Source organism: Talpa europaea (genome assembly GCF_964194135.1).
Source record: "Talpa europaea genome assembly, chromosome: 3".
Lineage (NCBI taxonomy): Eukaryota > Metazoa > Chordata > Mammalia > Eulipotyphla > Talpidae > Talpa > Talpa europaea.
The window spans coordinates 62,949,733-62,972,577 of record NC_140069.1 but is presented as its reverse complement, the minus strand read 5'-3'; the positions used below and the strand labels follow the sequence as shown (position 1 = coordinate 62,972,577).

Below are 22,845 nucleotides of genomic sequence, written 5' to 3'. Positions count from 1 at the left end.
CCTTCCTTCCTTGTCTGTGACTGGCCTCGTAGGCAATCATAAATCAGCTGTCACCTATAAGTGTTGATTCATCCCAGAGGGAAATGTCCCTCTTGTGGCCCTTTCTGCAATGTATTCAATAAATGTGATGTCAGTGCTTGTCTCCTTTACTAAACTATTTATCCTTAGAATTTATCACAGTGCTTGGTAGAGACTAGATATTAAATTAAATGTTTCATAAGTTAATGGAGTCTAAGATTCCAACTTTTATCAGAATTCACAGAAATGACCTGGATATAGTCAAACTGCATCTTCTCAATGATAAAGCAACAGAATATCTGGGCCTCTGAGGCAGTAACTGCACCCCGCCCTGATCCTCCTTTTACTTTCACTGTTGTTGCAGCCAATGGGATCAGAACACATGGAGATGCAGAAGCCCCAGATGTCTGCAGCTCAGGAGACATCAGGCTCCACACCCGGGCAGCAAGGAGTAGGGAACCGAGGATCCAATGCATGCTGCTTCTGCTGGTGTTGCTGCTGTAGCTGCTCTTGGTAAGATTTGGTTTGGAGTTCTTTACTAATGTGCTAATGTATGTTAAATTACTAAAAAACAATCTAAGTCAAATGATGGTCAAATATTAATATCAGGGCAGAAGCAATGCCTCGATATTTACAAAGGAGTAAACTCAACATAGTCTAGATGGTAATAAAGTGTTTGTGGAGGACTGAGAATTTAAGATGGGTCATAAAGATAAAGGCTATCAAGTGGAGAGATTCTGGGTCTTACCTTGTGCTTCTGCTTTACTAATTTTGTTTTTTAACAAAGGAAATATAAAAATACATTCTTAACAGAGAGAAAAATCTGAAAATACAGACTAACATGTAGGTAGAGGAATATATACAATCATTGCTTAGAAAAAGAAAAAAAAACTGATATTAGAACTAATCAAGACCATGAACAAAGAAACATTAAAATTGAGGGGATGGTGTGAGTTAGAGATTGAAACTGAAATGTCTCTAGGAAAGTTAAGTGTGCTGTTGCTTGATTGAACTAGCGTTAATTTCCAAGATGTTGAAATCTGGTCTCTGGGACCCAGCAAGGAGACTGCAAAGACTGATGGAATCATGATACTACAAGGTCTATCCAATGGAGACAGAGCCTAGATATCAGTTGGGAATTTGGGGGAGCTAAGAAGTCTGGCATTCAAGGCAAGATTCAACCCTAGGTGGGAATCTAGAAGACTTGGCAGGAAACTGAGGAGAGGGATATGTTGGTACAGCCTAAACACATGGGGATCTAGGACCTACCTAGACAGTAAGGATACCTACCAATAGCAAAGAAACCACTTTCCAGTCCCCTCCTCCACTTTTTATTTTGTTAATCTTGCTCAATGAGATGATTAGAGAAGATTTTCTGAGCAATGTGGAAGGATGCCCCTATGTGAGTGAGAGTCATAGGTGATATTTACCCTGTCCACATTCCCTTTTCTGCTGCCTTGGGAGACACACAAGGCTGAAAATGTGGCCTAAACCACATGGGACTAATGGTATAAGGGTAGCAAGTGGCAACAGGCCCCAGAGCAGGTCTTCCTATTTGTACCAACTTGGGTGAATAAAATATAAATATATAATTAGACATCATCATCATAGCCAATACTTATGTGGTATTATCTGTGTATATAAAAGACAATAGAACATGTCTTCAAAATACCAAAGAAAAATGAATGAACACTTAGTCAAACTATAATTCAATAGCATGGTTAAAATAAGACATTTTCTTTTTTTTTTTAAGATTTTTTTTTTTATACAAGAGCTGGGGTACAGGCCAGAGGCGCAGGAGGGTGAGAGGATTCACCAGAGACAGAGTGAGGAGCAGAACAGGCAGACGACCGAAATACACTGCTTAGGGGAGCAGCAGGCGCAACAGAAGAGGTCTGCTGCGCCATGCGGGATCCTCCTCAGCTGGCCGGGATTGAACCCTCACTGCAGAGGCTGTAGACAGCTCCACAGTGCGGTGCTCAACCCGCTGCAACACTGGGGAGGCCCAAAATAAGACATTTTCAGACATACAACAGTCAAGAGAATTAACTGCCTTCAGACTCTCCCTATGAAACTAAGGAAAACTTCATTCAGGGGCAAAAAAGTGAACCCAGAAGGCATTATGGGAAATAAATAACAATAATGAATGATAATAGATAGAAGAAGGCTCAAAAATAGCTAGAAAACACTATATTTACTTTTGTGTTAAAAAGTGTATCTCTAAAGTCTTCAACAAAAAATCCCATGTTAATGATAGACAAATCAAATAACTTCAGACTTTCTTTGAAAAAAATTATAAGAACATTTTATTTTAAAATTAATGGTATTCAGGATGAGTCTGGAAATACAATGAATAATTTCCATATCAGCAGAACACAATAAAAGAAATTCAGAAAACTTTACAAGTATTTGCCAAGATGTCATCAGCAAAAGAGAAAATGAACTAGTCTCTAAATACCAGGATATTTGGTATTAGAGTGAAAAACTTATTCAAGTTTCCTGGGACTTTCTTTGACTTACACATTGGCTCATTAACCCTACCTGGTATCCAAATCCACAAAAATAGATTTCCCATATGTAAAAATCAATTCCTAAATATAAGATCAGTTTCAAATGATCAAAAGAAAAGAAAGCAAATGAAATGAAACATAAAGTATAATCCACTTGTGTGTCTACAAACAAGGATCTAAATATAAGACCTCATCCTAGGAAAACATCTCACATATATGAAAAAGGAAACATGTATGAGAGAATACAATGCAATATTCATCTGATTGAGAAATATGGAAAATGTTCCTGAAGTTCATGAACAGGAGACTGTATAAATACATTGTGATACAGTTATACAATGCAATACCATACAACATTTGAACATGTACTGAGGGTGGGAGGAGAAAAGTGTAGAACAATGCATATAATACCTATCGTTTGAAAATGTGTTTGTGTAGTTGTGTGTGAACACAGATAAACATACATACCTACATACATGCATATATGAGAAGAGAGAGAAACCTATGAATAGTAATAATAAATAAAAAATTAAGAATGGTGATTATCTCTGGAGTAGAGAGAGAAGAAAATAGGATGGGGGAAAAGTACACAGAAAACCTCAGTTATTTTAGTATAAAATTTCCTTGATTTTTTTCCCATTCTCAATATGAACTCAAATGTTAAACATACTTTTGAGATTTATCCATGTTAATACTTAGACACTTTTAAAGAAAGGTAAATAGTAATATGTATTCTAAACAATTGTATTACCTTTCTAAAAATTCTGCCTCAGGTTCTTATGACCAGATGTCATAAAGTTTCTTGGTCTCTTAAAAATAAATTGGTTTTCTTTCTAGAATATTGAAGAATTTTTTCCTCTTTATAACTCATAAGTTTACCAAAATATATCTAACCATGGGTCTTTGTCTTCTTTCACTAAAAAGTTATACAACATGCTGACCAAGCATTTTAGTTTATATTAAGATTTTCTTGTTGGACCATAATGATAACAGTAAATTCAGGTTAAAATTTTGATACAAAATATATTCTTCGCTTTTTAAAGAACACGTTATCTCCTTAAGAAATATCCCTACTTTAAAAAAAAAAGAGACTTGGGAAAAATATCAAGGCTTAAACGAATTTGGCATAATTTAGTTTGCAATATAACTTCCAGTTCTCTCAGGAATTGTGTCAGAGTCATCCTTTTTTTTTCCTCTTTGCTTTCATACCCACTGTGTAGGAATGTATTATTGCTTACAAAAGAAGCCTAGGAAGTCAGGCAGTGTTAATGCTCCTACAGAGAGGCCTCTCACATTTGTTTTTGATTTTGTTTGTGTTTCTATTTTAAGAAAACAGTATTTACTGAAACTTTTTAGCCTTGGCATCATGGAAGTACAAAGTCAAAAGACTTCCTGCATTTCTAATGACTTTGCATTTAAAGAAAAATAGAGCTACACACACAGAGAGAAAATTACTGGAGATTCATAAAGCAGATGTACTCAAAATAAAATGAAAGAGTTTTATAAAATGAAGTAAAAGATCTTAAGGAAAGATAATAAAAGGAGTAGAAAAGACAATATTGTGGCAATAGTAAGAGAAAGCATACTCAAATGAACAATAAGATCATAATTTTGATATTAATGGGAAGCTGATAGCATTCCTGCTAAAACCAAGAACAAGGCAAGGATGTCCACTACTATTTAACCTTGTATTTTAGGTATCAAATAATACAATCAAATATGAGAAGACAATTTCAGGGCAAGAATTAGAAAAGAGGTAAAATCTTCTTTGCTGGCAGATTTTATGAGCATTTACTTGGAAGCCCCAAGAAAACTTTTGCTAAAATTGGTAAAGACAAAAAAATTCAGTGAGGAGACAGGATAAAATTAGCATAAAAATAATAGCCTTCAGTATGCAAATAACTCTTACAATTAACAAATAAAGGACAAACCAATTTTAAAATGGGCAAAGTATCAGAATATACATATCTACAAAGAAAATATACAAATAACTAATAATTACATGAAGATGCTCAACGTCATTAGCAAAATTCAAATCCAAAACTACAACAAGATAGCACTTTTACCTGCTTAAATGTCTAGAATAGAGAAGATAAACAATAATAAATGCTGGCAAGGATGTACAGAAATTAGGCCTCTCAAACATTGTGGGTGGAAATGCAAAGTGATACAAGTTGCTTTGAAATTTCTTCAAAATGTCAAAAACAATTGCCAAGCAAAAGAAAACCAAGAAAAATAAAAACAGATATCTACACAAAAACTTGTATATGTTTTCAGAGTCAAATTGTTCACAAAAGTCAAAAGTGCAAATAACCTAAATGTTCATCAGTTGATGATGAATTAATAACAAATTATGGTATAGCCATAGAAGAAAATATCACTTAGCCACATAAAAGAATGAAGTACAGAAAGATGCCATTATAAAAGCCAAAAGTGCAAATAACCTAAATATTCATCATTGATTGTGAATTAATAACAAATTGTGGTATAGCCTTAGAAGAAAATATTATTCAGCCACATAAAAGAATGAAGTATGTCACAATATGGATGACCCTTAAAAAACATTATATTCAATCAAAACCAAAATGACATAAGAAGTAGTTCCTTGCTTTGCTCAGGAGAGAATTATCTAAAAATTAACTAGAGGAACACTACACCCAGAGAATACCATGGCTTGGGGTAAAGCTGGAACACTTCTTGGTTATCAATGACCAGCACATACTGTACCAGAAGGCACATGGAGGTTATTCATGCTTCATTGAAAAAGAGGTGGGTGGGGAGAAATGCCTGGAGGTTGTAGTCCAGGATGGGAGGCTATGGTACACACTGCTGTTGCTCAGTCAGGGATCATAGGGAAGGGAAACCCAAATAGTGTGGGAGGCACACCCCCTTGACTGAGGGGCAATGTGCAGAGTTGCTGATTTGCTCCTCGAAGGCTGGATTGCTAGAGAAAAGAACAAGAACAGTGAGCTCAACAGTTTTTCTCCTCTCCAACCCCTCTAATGACCTCATGAGGCACTCTGATAACATGCAAACTGGAGAGTCTTGATCTGAAACATCAGAAAGGAGGGAAATTGATGGTGCCACAAATAGAAGCCAGCCTCCCCACACACCAGCACATTAACACCAGTAGCTGGACCCCCTCCCCCACCCTCTGTTTAGCAGCTACAAGATAAGATATCCTGCTACAAGTTAAGTTATCTAGACCTACAGAATCTAGTAAGGTCTAAAAAAAAACTTAAATATAAAACCATGTACCTGCTGGAAAAGTGGAAGTACTTCAAATTTCTAAGTTACTGCTATGGAGACTTTACATATATAAAGAAAAAGCTGAAGCAGTAAAATGGGCAGATAAAAGGAAAAAAATACAACACATAGGCCCTTGAAACCTGAGGGGAATTTGATATCACAAGGGAAGAATGACTCTCCAGATTCCAACTAACCACAAATATATGGAAGATCTTATCTTTCCATCAAAGAGTTAAAATTACCATAGTACAGAAAGTCAGAAATGGAAGAAGAGACAGAAAAACAAATGAGAGTAATATAAGAGTACTCAGAAAAGATACTTAAAGAAATATGACAAAATTCAGAAAAGCAAATTAATAATGAAATCCAAATTAATGTACAGAAAATAGAAATTGAAGCTGAAAATAAAAGATTTTTCAGGATGTAAAAAGCTCAACAGACAAGATTTTTAAAAACTCTAGAGAATGCTATGGAAGACCAAATGGAGAATCAAATTATTGACCTAGAAGGTAATGCACAGACAACCCAGGTAGAAGAAGAAAGAGAAATAGGAAAGAGGGGTGGGAAGAGATGAAACACTTCAAGAACAATCTGACTCCATTAAGAAAGCCAACATAAGGATAATGGGCATCCCAGAAGAAGAAGATAGAGAAGAGCGAACAGAAGGTGTATTAAAAAAAAAAAAATAGTGGAAAACTTCCCAAACCTGGGGAAAGAATTGAATATATAAGTCCATGAAACTAAAAGAACACCTGTTTATCTAAATGTGATGAGACCTACACCAAGATGCATTTTAGTAAAACTACCAAGATTTCAAGACAAAGAAAGAATATTAAAGGTGACTAGGGGCTTCCCTGGTGGTGCAGGGGGTTAAGATGCAACCTATGAAGCTATCTGCAACCATGGCAGAATGAGTTCAATCCCTGGCCAGGGAGCTACTCACATGGCACAGCAGACCTCTCCTGACTTGCCCGTTGCTCCCCTCAGCAGTATATTTCAGTCAATCTGCCTGTTCTGTTCCCCACTCTCTCTGGTGAATCCTCTCATCCCCCCCACCTCTGGCCTGTACCCCAGATCTTGTATGCATACATAAATAAATCTTTAAAAAAATTAAAAAACAAAGGTGACAAGGGTGGAAAAGGCAATCTATTAAAGTTTTCTAGTCTCATCCATCAGGCTTCCAAACCTACAGACAAGGAGAAAATAGAATGACTATTCAAAATACTTAAAGATAGAAACTGTCAGCCAAGACTACTATATTATGCATGAATCTCTTGCAAAATGAGGGAAAAATAAAGACCTTCCCAGACAAATAAAAGCATAAGGAGTTTGCAAACACTAAGCTTCCCCTATAAGAAATGTTGAAAGTTCTCCTATCTAAATGAAGTATGTAGAGACCAAAAAAACATACTACTGAATGACTATTGGATGAATAAGGAAATCAAAGGAGAAATTAAAAATATGTGGAGACAAATAAAAATGAAGACATAAGCTACTAGACCCAGAGGAGGCAGCAAAAACAGGACTAAGAGGGAAATATACAGTAATACAGGCTCACATCAAGAAACAAGAAAAATTTCAAATAAATAATCTAATCTTAGCCTCAACTAGAAAACAACAAACAAAATGAAACCAAACAGAAGGATGGAATAATAAAAAATCACAGCAGAAATAAATGAAATACAAATCAAAACAAGGGTTCAAAAGACCAATGAAACCAAAAGCTTCTTTGAAAAATAAAGAAAATAGACAAAACTCTAGCTGGCTCACAAAGAAAAAGAGGGAGCCAACACTAATAAACAGAAATAAAAATGAAAGGGAAGTTACAACAGACATCTCAGGAAAAAAACAGAGATCAAAGAGATACCATAGGTCAAGAAACAAATTCTTAGAAGCATCCAACCTTCCAAGACTGAATCAGGTAGAATTAAAAATCTGAACAGACCAATTATAAAAAAGGAAACTGAAACAATAATCAAAAGTTTCCCAAAAATCAAAGCCTAGAACCAGATTGTTCCACTAGTTAGTCCTACCAATCCTTCAAAAATGTACAAATACTTACCTTTCTCAAACTTTTCCAAAAACTGAGAAAGAAGGAATGCTTCCAAGCATGATTTGTAAAGCCAGCAAAAACCGGTATAAAAAGCAGAAAAGGACATCTCAAAAATGAGAAAAAATACAAACCAATATCCCCAATGAACACACATGCAAAAATCTTCAATAAAATCTTAGCAAACTGAGTTCAACAAAACATTAAAAGGATCATACATGATGATCATAATGATCATAAAACCCTGGGATTTATTCCAGAGACATAATGATGGTTCAATATCCACAAACCAATCAATGTAATTTCTACATCAGTAAAAGGAAAGACAAACGTCATTATTAATAGATGGAGAGAAAGTTTTAGGTTAAGATTCAACATCCATTTATGACAAAAAACTCTCAATATATGGAACTAGAAGGAAAATGCCTCAACATAGTAAAGGCCATATATGGGGGGGGAGGGGGAATCACAGCTAACATATCATACTCAATGATGAGAAATGGAAAGCTTTTCCTGTAAGATTAAGTATAAGACAAGGATGCTCACTTTCACCACTAGTATTCAAGATAATCTTACCTAAAGTGATTAGTCAAGAAAAAGTTATGAAAAGAATCCAAATTGGGAAAGTAGTGAAACTAGCATTGTTAGCAGATGGCATAAAATATACATAGAAGACCCTAAAGACTGCACACACACACAAAAAAAAAATGATTAGAAACAATAAGTCAGTACAGTGAAATCATAGGCTACAAAATCAATATACAAAAATCAGTTTTGTTCCCAAAATTAAATAACTAGAAGAAGACTTAACAAAAGAAGTGAATGACCTGTAAAATGAAAACTGTAACTCTTAATTAAAAGAAATACAAGACACATGGGAATGAAAAGATATCCCCTCCTCAGGGATTGGAAGAATTAAAATTGTTAAAGAGACAATCTTACCCCCCAAAATATGCAGTCAATGCAATCTTTTTCAAAGTTTATTACAATCTTCACACAGAAATAGAACAAACATTACTGAAATTTATATGAAACCATAAACAATACTAAAGAGCTAAAACAATCCTGATGAAAAAGAAGTATTATATTTACAGGCTTCAGACTAAACTACAAAACAATATGGTATTGGAATAAAAAATAAACATAAACCAATGGATGTAATTGAGCGCCCAGAAATAAACCCACACTTACATGGACAGTTAATCTATGACAAAAGCTCCAAGAGAAAGGGAAGTCTCTTCAACAAATGATGTTGGGAAAATTGGACAGGCCTATGCAAAAGAATGAAACTAGACCATTATTCTCACACCATATACAAAAATTGATTCAAATTGAATGTAAGACATGGATGTAAGACCAGAAACCATAGAATACATAGAAACATATGTAAAACATTCCCTGACATTGGTTTCAGGACTGTTTGGGGGGACTAGACTTCAACAGCAAAGGAAAAAAAAGCAAAAATAAATGGGATTACATCAAACTAAAAACCTTCTGCACAGTGAAAGAAATTATCACTAAAATGAAAAAACCCTACCCCGATGGGAGAAAATATTTGAACATCATATATCTTCCCAATCAAAATATGAGCAGAAGTGCTAAATAGATATTTCTCCAAAGAAGACATACAGATGGCCAACAGACACATGAAAAAATGTCCATCATCACTAGTCACAGAATCAGAGAAATGCAAATCAAAATCACAATGAGATAATCACCTCACTGCTTTGCAAAGAACCCATATCAAAAAGACCGGAAACAACAAGTGTTGTCCAGAGTGTGGGAAAAAACAAATCCTCATTTACTGTTGATGGGAATGTAGATTGTTCCAGTCCTTATGAAAAACAGTTTGGAAATTTCTAAAAACATTAAAAATATATCTGCCCGATGATCCAGGAATTCCACTCCTAGGTATCTTCCCAAAGAACAGAAAAAACATGGAATCAAAGGGATATATGTACTCCAGTGTTCAGTCTATTTACAATGGCTAAGCTATGGCAACAAGTTGAGTATGCAACAACATATGAGTGGATAAAGAAGATGTGGTGGATACAGAATAGAATACTATTATCCAGCCATAAAATAATAAAATGTTGCCATTTGTGACAACTTGGATGGAACTGGAGCATATTATGCTAAGCAAAATAAGTCAGAGAGAGAAAGACAAATACCTGATGATTTCAGTCATGCATGGAATATAGAGAAACAAAACAAAGAAACCGACAAAACTGAACAACACAAAACCTAGAAATTGACTATAGATTTGAGGCTATGAGAGGGCATGGTCAAGGTAGGTCCAAAAGCAGAAGTGGACCAAATGGACTATGGCCGAGGATTATGGGTGGTGGGTGAGATGTGGTGACACACATCTGAAGAGTTGTGAGCCTATACCTCTGAATCAAATACAGCATTGTAAACCAATGGTTCCTTAATGAAAATAAATAACATTTTTTAAAATGCACACTACACCACATGAAAACTAAATATCGTATGATTTAGAATAAGCAAATATATAGAGATAGGAAGTAAATTAGTGTATGTCTAGGACTGGTGGAAGTAGAGATAGGAGGATGAGGAGTGTCTGCTGACAGATATGGGGCATATGTGCAGGGTGTGATGAAAATACTCTGAAATAGAAGTGACAGTCGTATAATCTTGTGATTATGCCAAAGACCTCTGAAATGTATACTTTAACTTTATAGTAGATAAATAATAGTTCAGAGTTGTTAAGAAAGTAATAGCATTCATATGTACAAACAGTAACTAGTTAGAAGTGAGATGGAAATGAAAACTCCATTTACAATCAAAACAATATTTGGCATACATTGGCAAAACCTAAAACTGTCTTCAAAGATACAGTTGTGAATCTGGATTTAGCTGGTTTTCTTTAATAGATTTTTATGTGTGCCTCTCAATATATAAAGCCTCCATTTTGACTGGAAATAAAGTCTGGAAAACATAATTTTTTTTCAAGATGCGGGAAATGAAGTGGATACCCAAAACATTCCTAATAATCTACTTTATTACTACTGTCTAATAAATTTATTTTATGGAAATGTAATTTTTATTAAAACGTGATTGAATAATAAATTTAACTCTCCATCAAAAAGTATAGACCTCAATGTTAAAATTATTTTGCAAATATTTTATTGTCATGTTTGTTTTTTAATTTTTGGTTTTCTTAAGAAACTAATTGGGATCATTTATCTTCAACAAGAGAGAAAAAATTCTATTTGGTGATCTGAAGTCTAAAATATTTGTGAAAAAAATTTTGCTTGATACAGAATGATCTTAACTGATGAATTACTGTCTTGTTTTGAAAGCCTCACTGTTAGAAACCAAGAACAGATACCCAGGAGAGCGTCCCAAGAGCTCAGAAGGGAAGACCTTCCGACCTGTGAAGAAAGGTGAAATCTCACATTGATTTATTTAATAAATTGACAGAAATACATGTCTTATTAAATTTTTGTTGCATTATATGTTTCAGCAAAACAACTCCTCAAATGCAGTTTAATATTATCAAATCAAAATATGACACCACATCTTTACTCTGCAATTCTTTCATTGTATGACAGAAAAATCAGTTCCTTTATTAATGTAACCACTGCTGATCACAAATATAAATTGCTGTTCCTTGAAAAATATATGAATTTATTTTATATTTATATGACATACTTTTAAAAATAAAAGTTCATAATGAAACATTAGTTTACAGGAGTATTTTAAAAGTCCATTTTTTCTTAAGTGTATATTTATACTTTAGTTAATGTATTATTTTTTAAGTATGTCAGGAAAAAATACCCAATTACTTTTCATATTACCAAATTATAAAACTTTTTCCTTATCAATTAATTTACTTTCATTCAACTATTCCTTTACCTTTTCTTGGCATTATGACTATGTAATTGCATATATTAGACAATGTCCAAAAAGCATTGATAAAATAGGTCTTGTATTAGAATTCCTTACTGTTGAGGAGAAAATAACAAGTGGCCCATAAGTTTATTTAAATATTTTTATTTATTCTCTATCTTAATAGCTTTATCAAGATTTTTCAGAATTTTTGCAATTTATGAGTTTGTTAAAAACAGCTTTAATTACATATCCCAGTATACTGTAATACAAAACTTGAAGATGACTATATCTAGAACCAGGGTGCCTACATGTAGTCCTGGTTCTTCCCATTGAGTAAGGAAAGCACTGAGAATAGAATTGGGCAAAAGGCAAGCATCCAGCACATGTTAAACATTATTTTCTCTCAATCATATTTAAATAATAATATAAAACTTTATTTTGATGACATTGGTTTCCAATTTTAATTAGATATTGATATATTATTAGCACTAGCCTCCTATATCTTTGCGTATTTGTCTTTAATTTTTATTAATATTTTATTTACCTCCCCCAATTAATATTATATTGTATTTTGCTCATTTGGTTCCATTTGAATCTTTATCATGAATTAGAATCTAATTATATTGGGTCATGAATTAGAATCTAATTATATTGGGTCAGTTGTTTTGATGATTAGCAATATATCTAATTTTATAGCATATTCTTTGATTGTTTGTAATACCCCCTAATTATTATTTCCTTTCTTCCTGTATTAATTGTGCTTTCTTCATTTTTATATTATTCAGTATTATGGAAAGTATATACTCATTTTTTCAAAAAATACACTACTGATTAATTTTTTCAAAATAATTTGCTCATAAGAATTTCTTAAATTGACAGGAGTGAAATGATATCTTTTGAATCCTTGTATTTGAGAGATTAATTTAACATACCTTAAATAAGCCTCATCAATTTAAGTAACCTTTCTAAAAATAGCCCAAGACTTTTACATGGTGGCTTTATTGTTTTTAGATTATCTTTTAAATAGTTTTTTAAACCTGTTTTCTTTCAAAACCAAATTTCCAAATTATGGTAGATACTTTGTTTTCATATGGGATACTATTTTGATGATGAAAAGTTCAGATGCCAACTATTATAAATAAAAGTCAACCAACACACAAATTTATAGTAAAAGCTTAGTCCTTCTCTTATTCCAGACTTTGTTTCAATCTCCAGTTAGAACTGCCACCAAAAATTTTTAAATATATTCTCAAAGAAATTTCCCGTGTGTTACATATTCTGGTCTGTATAAACACACTGAGATAAGCTCTATGTACATACACTGAATCTCATTTTGAAGCTAAACTTAAAACTATTACTTAGACATCTGTGTTTATTTTCTTGGCTGACTACTCTCTTCCTATAACCTACTTTCTCTGGTCTTGAGCTTTTTATTTATGTTTCATTGCTGGGTCAACTGTAACTCGTCTTCAAGTTATGATTTCAAAAATAGAATTTACATTTTGGACCTTTGTAGGTGAAAGAGTATTCTCCTATGACCTGCATAATTAGGATATTAATGGCATATAAAATTCTGTACATCAAAACTAAGTAGGGGGGGCCTCCCCTGGTGGCGCAGTGGTTGAGCACTGGGTTGCGAGGCTGTCCGCAGCCTCTGCAGCGCCGGTTCGATCCCCGGCCGCCGGCGAGGGTCCCACATGGCGCGCAGACCTCTCCTGCTGCGCCCGCTGTTCCCCTCAGCAGTGTATTTAGGTCCTTCTGCCTGTTCTTCTCCCCGCTCTGGCTCTGGTGCATTCTCTTGCCCTCCCACACTTCTGACTGTACCCAGTGCTTGTATAAATAAATAAATAAATCTTAAAAAAAAATTAAAAAAAAAAAAACTAAGTAGGGGGGTTTTGGCAGTGTGAGAATAGAAACTCTGAGGTCCTTCCTAAGACTGAACAACAGATTTTGCATAAATCTGAAATTTTTGTATTTCAGGGCTTACAGAAAGTAAGGAAAATGACAAAGCACATTACAAATAAAGCCATATAAAAATAAGCAAAACTTCAAAGAGTGACTGCTAAGTACAGGAAAGAAGGGTTTTTCTCTTCTCATGGCATCATTGCTGGAGGCTGACAGGAGGTGAGGGCAGGAGTGTTGAAACTGAGATTCCAAGATTAAGCCCTGATTCCTGAAAGCAGCAGAAGTGGTCCTGGTACCTATCAGATCTCAGAAGAAGAAAATACACATATTTTCTTGAGAAAAGAAAACATTGCCAAGGATTAAGACCAACTAAAATTATGAAACTAAAAAGAATCAGCCCACCACAAATGAGATCCAGTAGAAACAACATTCAGATTTAGATCCCAAAGGACTTCAAATAATAGAATTATCTATCATAATAAGTATTGGGTCCTGAAATATTTAAAACAATTAAAAAGATGAACTCACAAAAGTCAGTATGCAGAGTTCAACTATCGAAAATGTCCAGGAGGATAGTGACAAATTGTACTATAGTTTTAAAACTTGCCATTGTGGGAGAAAATTTGGGCAAATGTACATGCGTTGTTTAACATAAAGAGCAACTTTTGCCTCATTCTGAAAGAGGAACCAGGAAAATAGTCTGTATTATTTTTTCTTAACATTTTTTTTTTATTTATACAATAGCTGGGGTTTAGGCGAGAGGCTCAGGAGGGTGAGAGGATTCACCAGAGACAGAGTGGGGAACAGAACAGGCAGACAGACCGAAAGCACTGCTGAGGAGAGCAGCAGTTGGGACAGGAGAAATCTACCACGCCATGTGGGTATCTCCCTGACCAGCCGGGAATCAAACCCGTGCCTCAGAGGCTGCAGACAGCCTCACAGCGCTGCGCTCAACACACTGTGCTACTGTGGCAGCCCAACTTTTTAATATTTTTGGAGGCCAAAAATCAACACCTTTATTGAGACTAGAAGTCCAAAGCGTTATCATGGTCATGCTCTCTGACAACTCTGGGGAGAATCCTTTCTTGCCTCCCCTTCTTTCTGATAGATGTCAGCAATAAATGAAAATATATACTGTACTCAAGGACTGAAGAATTAATATTGTGGAAATACCCATACTACCCAAAGCAATCTTTAGATTCCATTCAATCCTTATCAAAATCCCAGTGGTGTTTTCCAAAGAAATAGAGCAATCCTAAAATGTATGTGGAACCACAAAAGACCCCCAAATAGCTGAACCAATCATGAGAAAGACCAAAGCTGGAGGTATACTTCCTGCTTTCAAACTATGTTACAATGCCATAGTAGTCAAAACAGTATTGTACTGGCATAAAAACAGGCACAGATCAACAGAACGGAATAGAGACTCTAAAGGAAACCCCATAAAAGATAGCCTTTTCCATAAATGGTGTGGGGAAAACTGGACTTTCATAAGCAAAAGAAGGAAGTTAACATTGTCTTACACCATACACAAAAATAACAATATGGATTAAAGAAGTGAATGCAAGACCTGACACCATAAAACTCCTAGAAGAAAATATATGTGGTAAACTCCTTGACATGGTCTTGGTCATTTTTTGGATCTGATTCCAAAAGCAAATGTAACAAAAGCAAAAATAAACAAGCGGGACAATCTCAAACTAAAAGGCAAAGAAAACCATCAACAAAATGAAAAAACAACCTACTGAATAGGAAAAAATATTTAGAAATCTTTTAAGGGGTTTATATCCAAAATATGTAAAGAACTCATACAATTCAATAACAAATGAACAAAAAATCTGATTAAAATGGGCAGAGTATATGAAAAGACATTTTTCCAAAGAAGACAAATGAAAAACAGATGTTTTTATGTGAAAAGATGTTTAACATCACTAGTCATCAGGAAAATGCAAATCACAACTATGATGCCAGCTCATACCTGTTAAATGACAGTTATCAGAAAGGTAAGAAATAACAAGTGTTGGTAAAGATATGAAGAAAAGGGAACCCTGTGCACATTTGATAGGAATATAAGTTGGTACAGTCACTACAGAAAACAGTATGGCATTTTCTCAAAAAATTAAAAATAAAATAATTTTGATCTAGCAATTCCACTTCTCAGTTTTTACCCAAAGAAAACAAAAACACTAATTTAAAAAGATATATGAGTCCCTATGTTTATCAAAACATTACTTACAATAGTTGTATCATGAAAACAACCAAAGTTTTCCTCAATGGTAAATGGTAAAAAAAAGGTGATATGATTGATACACACACACACACACACACACACACAGGATACTATTCAGCCATAAAAAATTATAAAGTCTTGCCAATTTTAACAAGGCAGATGGACCTTGAGTCATGGAGATGTACTGTACAATATGGTTACAATAGTCAACAACAGCATTATAAATTTGAAAATTGCTAAGAGAGTATCTCTTAAAGTTGTCATCTTAAAAAAAGAATCCCGGGCCTCCCCGGTGGCGCAGCGGTTGAGCGCTGGGTTGCGAAGCTGCCCGTGGCCTCTGCAGCGCCGGTTCGATCCCTGGCTGCTCCCTGGCCACTGGAGAAGGGTCCCACATGGCGCACAGACCTCTCCTGCCGCCCGCTGCTCCCCTCAGCAGTGTACTTCTGTCCTTCTGCCTGCTCTGCTCCCCGCTCTGGCTCTGGTGAATTCTCTCACCCTCCCGCACTTCTGACTGTACCCAGTGCATGTATAAACAAAACAAACAAACAAGCAAACAAATAAATAAAGCATGCCTCTATTAAAAAAAAAAAAAAAGAATCCCATAACTGTGCATGGTAATGGGGGAAAAAAGGAAAAATAATATTGTATTGAATATTTGAAAGTACCTAAGAGAGTAAATTTTAAAAGTCCTCATCACAACAAAAATAAAGAAAAAAAATGTAACATGAGGTGAGAGATGTTAACTAGATTGTGTGGTGATCACTTTATCATGTATACAAATATTGAATCATGTCATGTACCTGAAAGTAATATATGTTATATGACAATTATGCATCAATTTCTTAAAAATCTATTTATTTATACAAGCACTGGGTGCAGGCAGAAGCACAGGAGGGTGAGAGAATTCACCAGAGCCAGAGCAGGGAATAGAACAGGCAGACTGATGAAACACACTGCTGAGGGGAACAGCGGGCGCAGCAGGAGAGGTCTGTCGCGCCATGTGGGACCCTCGCCAGCACCCGCGCCCAGCGCTCAACCGCCGCGCCACCAGGGGAGGCCCTGCATCAATTTTTTTTTAAAAAAGAAAATTCTCCAAACTAAATAAAATTCTCCAAACTAAATTCTCAAAACCAAATAAAGCATAGAGTTTCCTAGGAGTGGTGAACATGGAAGTGGCATGCAGGGTATGTTCCTGGCTGGTATGGTAAAGGGCGAATTCCTAAGTGTTTATTTCATTGTTACCTTTTATAATTTGCATTTACATAACATCTTTTTTTCCCTCTAAAATTTTAGCAGAATTTTCTAAAATACTAAATAGACACTGACTATTGCTGTCATATTCCACTATTGTGGGAAGTTAGTATGGTCAACTCTGATTAGCTCTGTCGCAGGTGATGGGGAGTTTTTTGGTTATAGGATTTTTCTTTACATTTATAATTTAAGTGATGCCAAGAGGTGGCTAGATGTAAACAAGTATGTTCTTAGCAGTTGTTCTAGCAAATTGGTCTGTAAGAATTTCTCTAGTAGCTATGCATTCTAGCTAAAGAATTTGGCTTAGGAAATGAGACACTCTTTCCATTTCCGAAAGAGCTTAAGGGCATACTTTCATTCTCAGAGGGAAAAAGATATGTTTCAAGTGATGAAATTCAAATTAATTATCAATAACAGAATTCCCTTTGCTTCTTTTCTTTGGTTTCTGCTAAGCCCAAGTCCTACTCTGGAAGAAGTCCACTCCTGGGCTCTGTCATTCGACAAGTTAATGCTCACCCCAGCAGGAAGGAATACTTTTCGTGAATTCCTCAGAACAGAATTCAGTGAAGAAAATATGCTTTTCTGGATGGCATGTGAAGAACTGAAAAAAGAGGCTAATAAAAACATTATTGAAGAGAAAGCAAGGATAATATACGAAGACTACATTTCTATTCTTTCTCCTAAAGAGGTGTGTATATACTCACCAAAAGATTTTCTCCCAAGGCCATTGGTAAAATTACCCCTTCAGTGTTTGGTCATGACTCCACCCACTATTCATAGTAGATAAATCCCTTCGACCAGGGTCCTACAAATGGGTTCCAATGCCTCTGAAAATCTAAAGATTTTTGTGCACCTTCCTGGAATAAAAAGTGTCCATACCTCTCATCAGTTTCTTCAGAAGGGTAGTCTATGCACTTCTATGTTACCACTGTTTAAAATTATTACACCCTATAAACATTTCTTATTAAAAAAATATATTCTTTCATTCTATACAAAGCCTTTCATATGGGTATTTTTATTTTATATAATAATGGCACCACTAATATGATATTGATGTTACAGAGGTTTTCCCAGGGCATCCTTTTTTCATATTAAAGAGATACCAGGTGAGTCAAATCAAGCAAGTTTTTGTTCCTTCAAATCTAAAATCTAGAATATTAGGTTGGTCTCAAAATTAGGTGCCTTGTAGTTCTCATTATAAAATCATGCATTCATTTGTACATGTGCCACTAAGAATGTAAAATGTATAAAACAGACCTCTCCCAACAGGGACCTCATACACCAGGGTAAGACAGACATGGAGCCCCTGGTGAGCTGATGGGGTGTCCTAACAGGGGCAGGTGGAGTGAGCTATCAATAGTAGGAGAGCTGGGAATAAAGAAGAGGTCCTGGAAGAAGCTGTAGATGGACCAAGGATAATAAAAAGGAAATTACAAAAAACACAATAGGATGAAGACCTAGACCTTGTACTAGATGGGCCAAGAATAAAAGCACACAGATTAAAAAAAAAAAAAAAAAAGACAGAACAATCTATGGGAGCTTGGGATGGATTTCTAAAGAGAAGTGAATCTAATAGAACTCATTTCTTTGTGTTGACAGGTCAGCTTAGACTCCCGAGTAAGAGAAGTCATCAACAAGAACATGGTGGAACCTTCCCAACACATATTCGATGATGCACAACTTCAGATTTACACCTTAATGCACAGAGACTCATACCCCCGATTCATGAACTCTTCTCTCTATAAGGATTTGCTTCAGTCCTTATCTGAGAAATCAGCTGAAGCATAGGATGTATCAAATATATTTATTATTAATAAAATAATAAAAGAACTCAAGGACCACATCTAGTACAGGGAATTTAGAGATAGTGGGACCTCCTGCTGGAGTAAAACTGGGGCTATTTTAATAACAGATGCTTCCTTCTATAGATGGCTAGATATTCACAATGTAAATTGCAGCAGCCTTTAGTGATACTCTTTTTTTATTTTAATGGGGTATGACTATTTTAAAAAGATAGTGTTTCCATTTACAATACCAGTAGCATGTTCTCAACGACAAAGGATACACTAGAAGCTCCATACTGCCTAGAGCATGTCCGGCTACTGGAGCAAACAGGACCACTTTGCCATTTTGCATGAGTTCAGTACCTGATTACTCTTCCCCCAAAGCAAAGACAGTCAAGTGTCTCTCAGCTACTCCTCCCTTCCATCAAGCTCAGTTTTGAACATTTCACTTTTTGATGCCATTATGCATCAAACCCAAATACTCATTTTATAAAGATGTGACTACTACTTTAAAAATATACCACTGTGTCTAAAAATATACATATGTAGACACATATGTTTGTATCTATATATGGTTAGTGTAAAGTACTGTTCTCTTATGTGGATCAGTCTAAATTGTTTGATAAAAGTAGTGCTTAGAAAATTCTTTTGTTGAAAAGTTACTGTTATCAGAATCTGCCAACCTAAAGAATTGAATTTATAACTTCACAACTTAGTCATGTTCATAACTTTCAAATAAGCATATTTCCATTTTTATTATTGAAAGAAATATGGGCATTTTCCCTCTAAAAAATAAAGCACAAGAATTTTATCTCAATCTTTTTTTTTTCAGATGTAAATATTTGGGAAATATAAGATTAAGTAAGTAGGAAGACATACAAGGTATCTTTTAGCTCCCTGACTAGGATCTTGTTTAATCCCACTATTTTATCATTGGCAAATTGTTAACTTTATGACTTATAGGTAAAAATGTTGGCTTGTACCCTACACCATCCAAAGAAATCCATCACTACAATGAATGGGAAAGACATTCACAGTTTGGACTGATTTCAGCAGTGGGTTAGCAATTAATTTGAGGGCAATTAATAAGAGGGCAAATTAATTGGCCTCTTAAGCCCTATGTAGGACAGGCTCCTCTTGGTCATTCCCTAACCCAGACCTCAGCTTGATGATTTCATTACTCTCCTTAGGCCCCTCACTTGAAACCCTCACCCTCAAACCAGTTTACCGCCTACATGAAAACTTCCCCCAATACCTTCTTCTTCCCATGTAACCTATAAATATGTATAGATCAACATCTGTTCTCACCTTCTTCCATCCAGTCCCCAAAAAAGTGTTCCTTCTCCCTTTCAAAGCATCACTCCTTTGCTATAACTTAGTCTCACTTTTTCCTTTAACATAAAGGATATAGTTATGGTTAAGGCATAAAGCCTGCCATTCAGTCAGTAGTTTACATTCAAGGAAGGGCAGCGGATGTAACCATGTCAGCTATAGTCAGGACCACTGACTGGAACAGGAGCATACTGAACTATGAAATCTTGAAGGGCTATAGAAAGATTTCGGTGAAGCTCCAAAATTAAAACCTACAGAACAAGAACAGTATGTGTGTTAAGGGGCGAGGTTGTAGGGAAGATATTCTTAATTGAAGCAAACCCAAATAGGTCCAGCTGTGGACATGCAGAGTACAAGATAACATAGGAAAAATGTCAAGAAACCAGTTGAATGGAGGGTCCAGTGTGGTCCAGTCTGGGTTGACGTGCTGATTTGCTATTTTTAAGCACACAGATGAATGAGATTATCAAGAGAGTTGTAGTCTTAAAAAGGGCTGAGGGTAAATCCTTGTAAGGATGGACAAACAAGGGCTCCCAAGGGAGAGTTAGGATTCACCACTCAATACAGCTAGGAAGCAAGCCAGGGATGTGGGGAACACAGTAGCAAATAAATGGGTGTGTAATCAGAGGACAAAGGTCCACAGTGGTAAGTGAAATACTCTTACCTAGAATTTTGCTCCACTGATTTTCCCACACCATATCATCAGGTTCACCTTGACTTTTTCCTACCAAACACATCCTTAGATTCCCCAATTTCAAACAAACCTGCCTTATGTAACTGCTGATGTTTCTCTTTCCTTTTTCATCAGACTTCCCACAATAGTCCACTCTTGCTGTTTCTTGTCATTCCTCCCACACAATGCACCATCTTGCTTTTACTGAGGTCTCTCCCTGCCACATCCAACATACACTACTTTCCAGATCTTCCCAGTGATCTGCTAAGTTTACTGACATCACTGCTGCTGCCTTGCTTGAAATACTACTTCCTTGTTCATGAGGTGTGCTCGTCGTTCATTTTCTCTCTCATCTTTCTCCTTTCTCTCCCCAGGCAGAAGGGCACAGCAGCTGGGCTCTGGAGGCACTTCCTGACTCCACTTACTGCAGATTGTGATGCTTAGCCTTTCTGAGTCAACTTCTTTATCTATAGAAATGGGGGTAATAACAGTTCCTCACCCCTAGCATTGCTGTAAAAATTGAAAGATCCATATAAAATACACATTAGTTATTGCTATTACTCTGTACCCATCCCTGTCAAGACCCAGCCCCCTGACCACCTAGTGAGTCACTAAGTTCTTGACTCCTTTTTTTAGTCTCCCAAATATCACCATATCCTACTGTGATTACCTTCTGAATATTTCTCATGTGTCTCTGCTATTTCTTCTGATCCCATTTATCTCTCATCTGTTTGCATCATTGCCAAGAGTCTCCTAACTAACCTCCCTGCACCCATCTGGGCCATTCATATACATCTTTCAAGATGCCCTAGGTGTGAGGTATGTAATGCACATTTGAAGAGGTGCAAACCAATATTCCTAAAATGTATAGTAACCAAGGTTACTGAAGTTAAGAAATAAAACATCCTAAGGTAATCTTTCCCACATATAAATCTGCTTGATTGTACCTTCACTCCCTAAAAATTTTAGCAGTTCCTGACTGCCTGGAGTACAATAGTAAGTTCTTGTAATGGTGTATAAGCAAAGACTTCTACAATCAGGCTACAGGTTCTGAAGCCAACCCTATGTATGCTTTAGACTCTAGAATATATATATATATATATATATGGCACATATCCCACTTCATACTTTCATAACTGAGAGCAGTTATGGAATGGTTATGTTACCTACTTTCTGCTACCCTTTAAATTCTCACAAAAATGTTACCCTTCACTCAGCTAACTCCCGTCATTCTTTCAAGATTCACCCTACATATTACCTCCTCCAAGAAGCCTTACTTGATCTCCTAAGTCCATTTTAGTGGGTGCCATTTTTAGTGTTCCAAGAATATCCTGTACAATACATACCACCTGAGTTGAACAAATTATCCATTTATTTACACATATGTCATCTCCATTAGACTGTAAGCACAGGAGTTCAATTTATATACATCTAGCTTAGAAGGACTCAATAAATATTTGAACTAGAGTGTTAAAGCATGAAAACTGAACTTTCCATAACTATAAAATAAAAACTCCATTTCAAATGTGTTTCACACATGTCCTACCTCAGAAAGATATCACAGTTCATGTGACTAGGAAACTCTTCTACTACAGACAAATTCAGTAGGTAAAATTATAGTACCATCTATGTATGTGAATGAATCTAGAAGCCACCCCCAAATTCCCCACAAATTCAATGCAATTCCAAGGTTTTTAGTAAAATTTGACAAGCTGATTTGGTTGGAATGATTGACTCTCCATTTAGAAAAAGTATAAGTACACATTATTATAATTTCAAAATGGTTTAAAGAGTTAGAAGCTTTTCTAAAAAAGAACATAGATTACTGGAAGAAAACATATTTATAATGAAAAAATCAATAGTTTTATCTCAGATGAAAAAGGTCTTCCTCAGCAAAACATAACATCCAGAAATCAATGAAAATAGAGATTAAATTACACTTAAAAAAGTTTAATCATGTATCAAAAAAGACGTAAAAACAATCAAAA

The 22,845-nt window shown here is 35.5% G+C and overlaps 2 protein-coding genes across 2 annotated transcripts in view; one reads left to right on the top strand and one right to left on the bottom strand.

The window, feature by feature from the left end:
- Positions 1-380: 380 nt before the first annotated feature.
- Positions 381-18,856, top strand: RGS20 (regulator of G protein signaling 20; the record flags this gene model as incomplete). The annotated part of the gene is made up of 4 exons (XM_084229809.1): positions 381-531; positions 11,151-11,234; positions 17,522-17,756; positions 18,668-18,856. The coding sequence occupies exons 1-4, from the start codon at positions 386-388 to the stop codon at positions 18,854-18,856; spliced, it is 654 nt and encodes a 217-aa protein (XP_084085935.1). The 5' UTR covers positions 381-385.
- A 2,280-nt stretch (positions 18,857-21,136) lies between these two features.
- Positions 21,137-22,845, bottom strand: part of LOC311168841 (transcription elongation factor A protein 1) — a gene marked incomplete at its 3' end in the record, with an annotated part of 49,482 nt that continues 47,773 nt past the window's right edge. The window contains exons 10-11 of the mRNA XM_084230566.1: positions 22,116-22,206; positions 21,137-21,324 (exon numbers count right to left, since the gene is read on the bottom strand). Of these exons, the coding sequence (XP_084086692.1) occupies positions 21,137-21,324; positions 22,116-22,206 (279 nt within the window). The remainder of the gene's footprint in view (positions 21,325-22,115; positions 22,207-22,845) is intronic.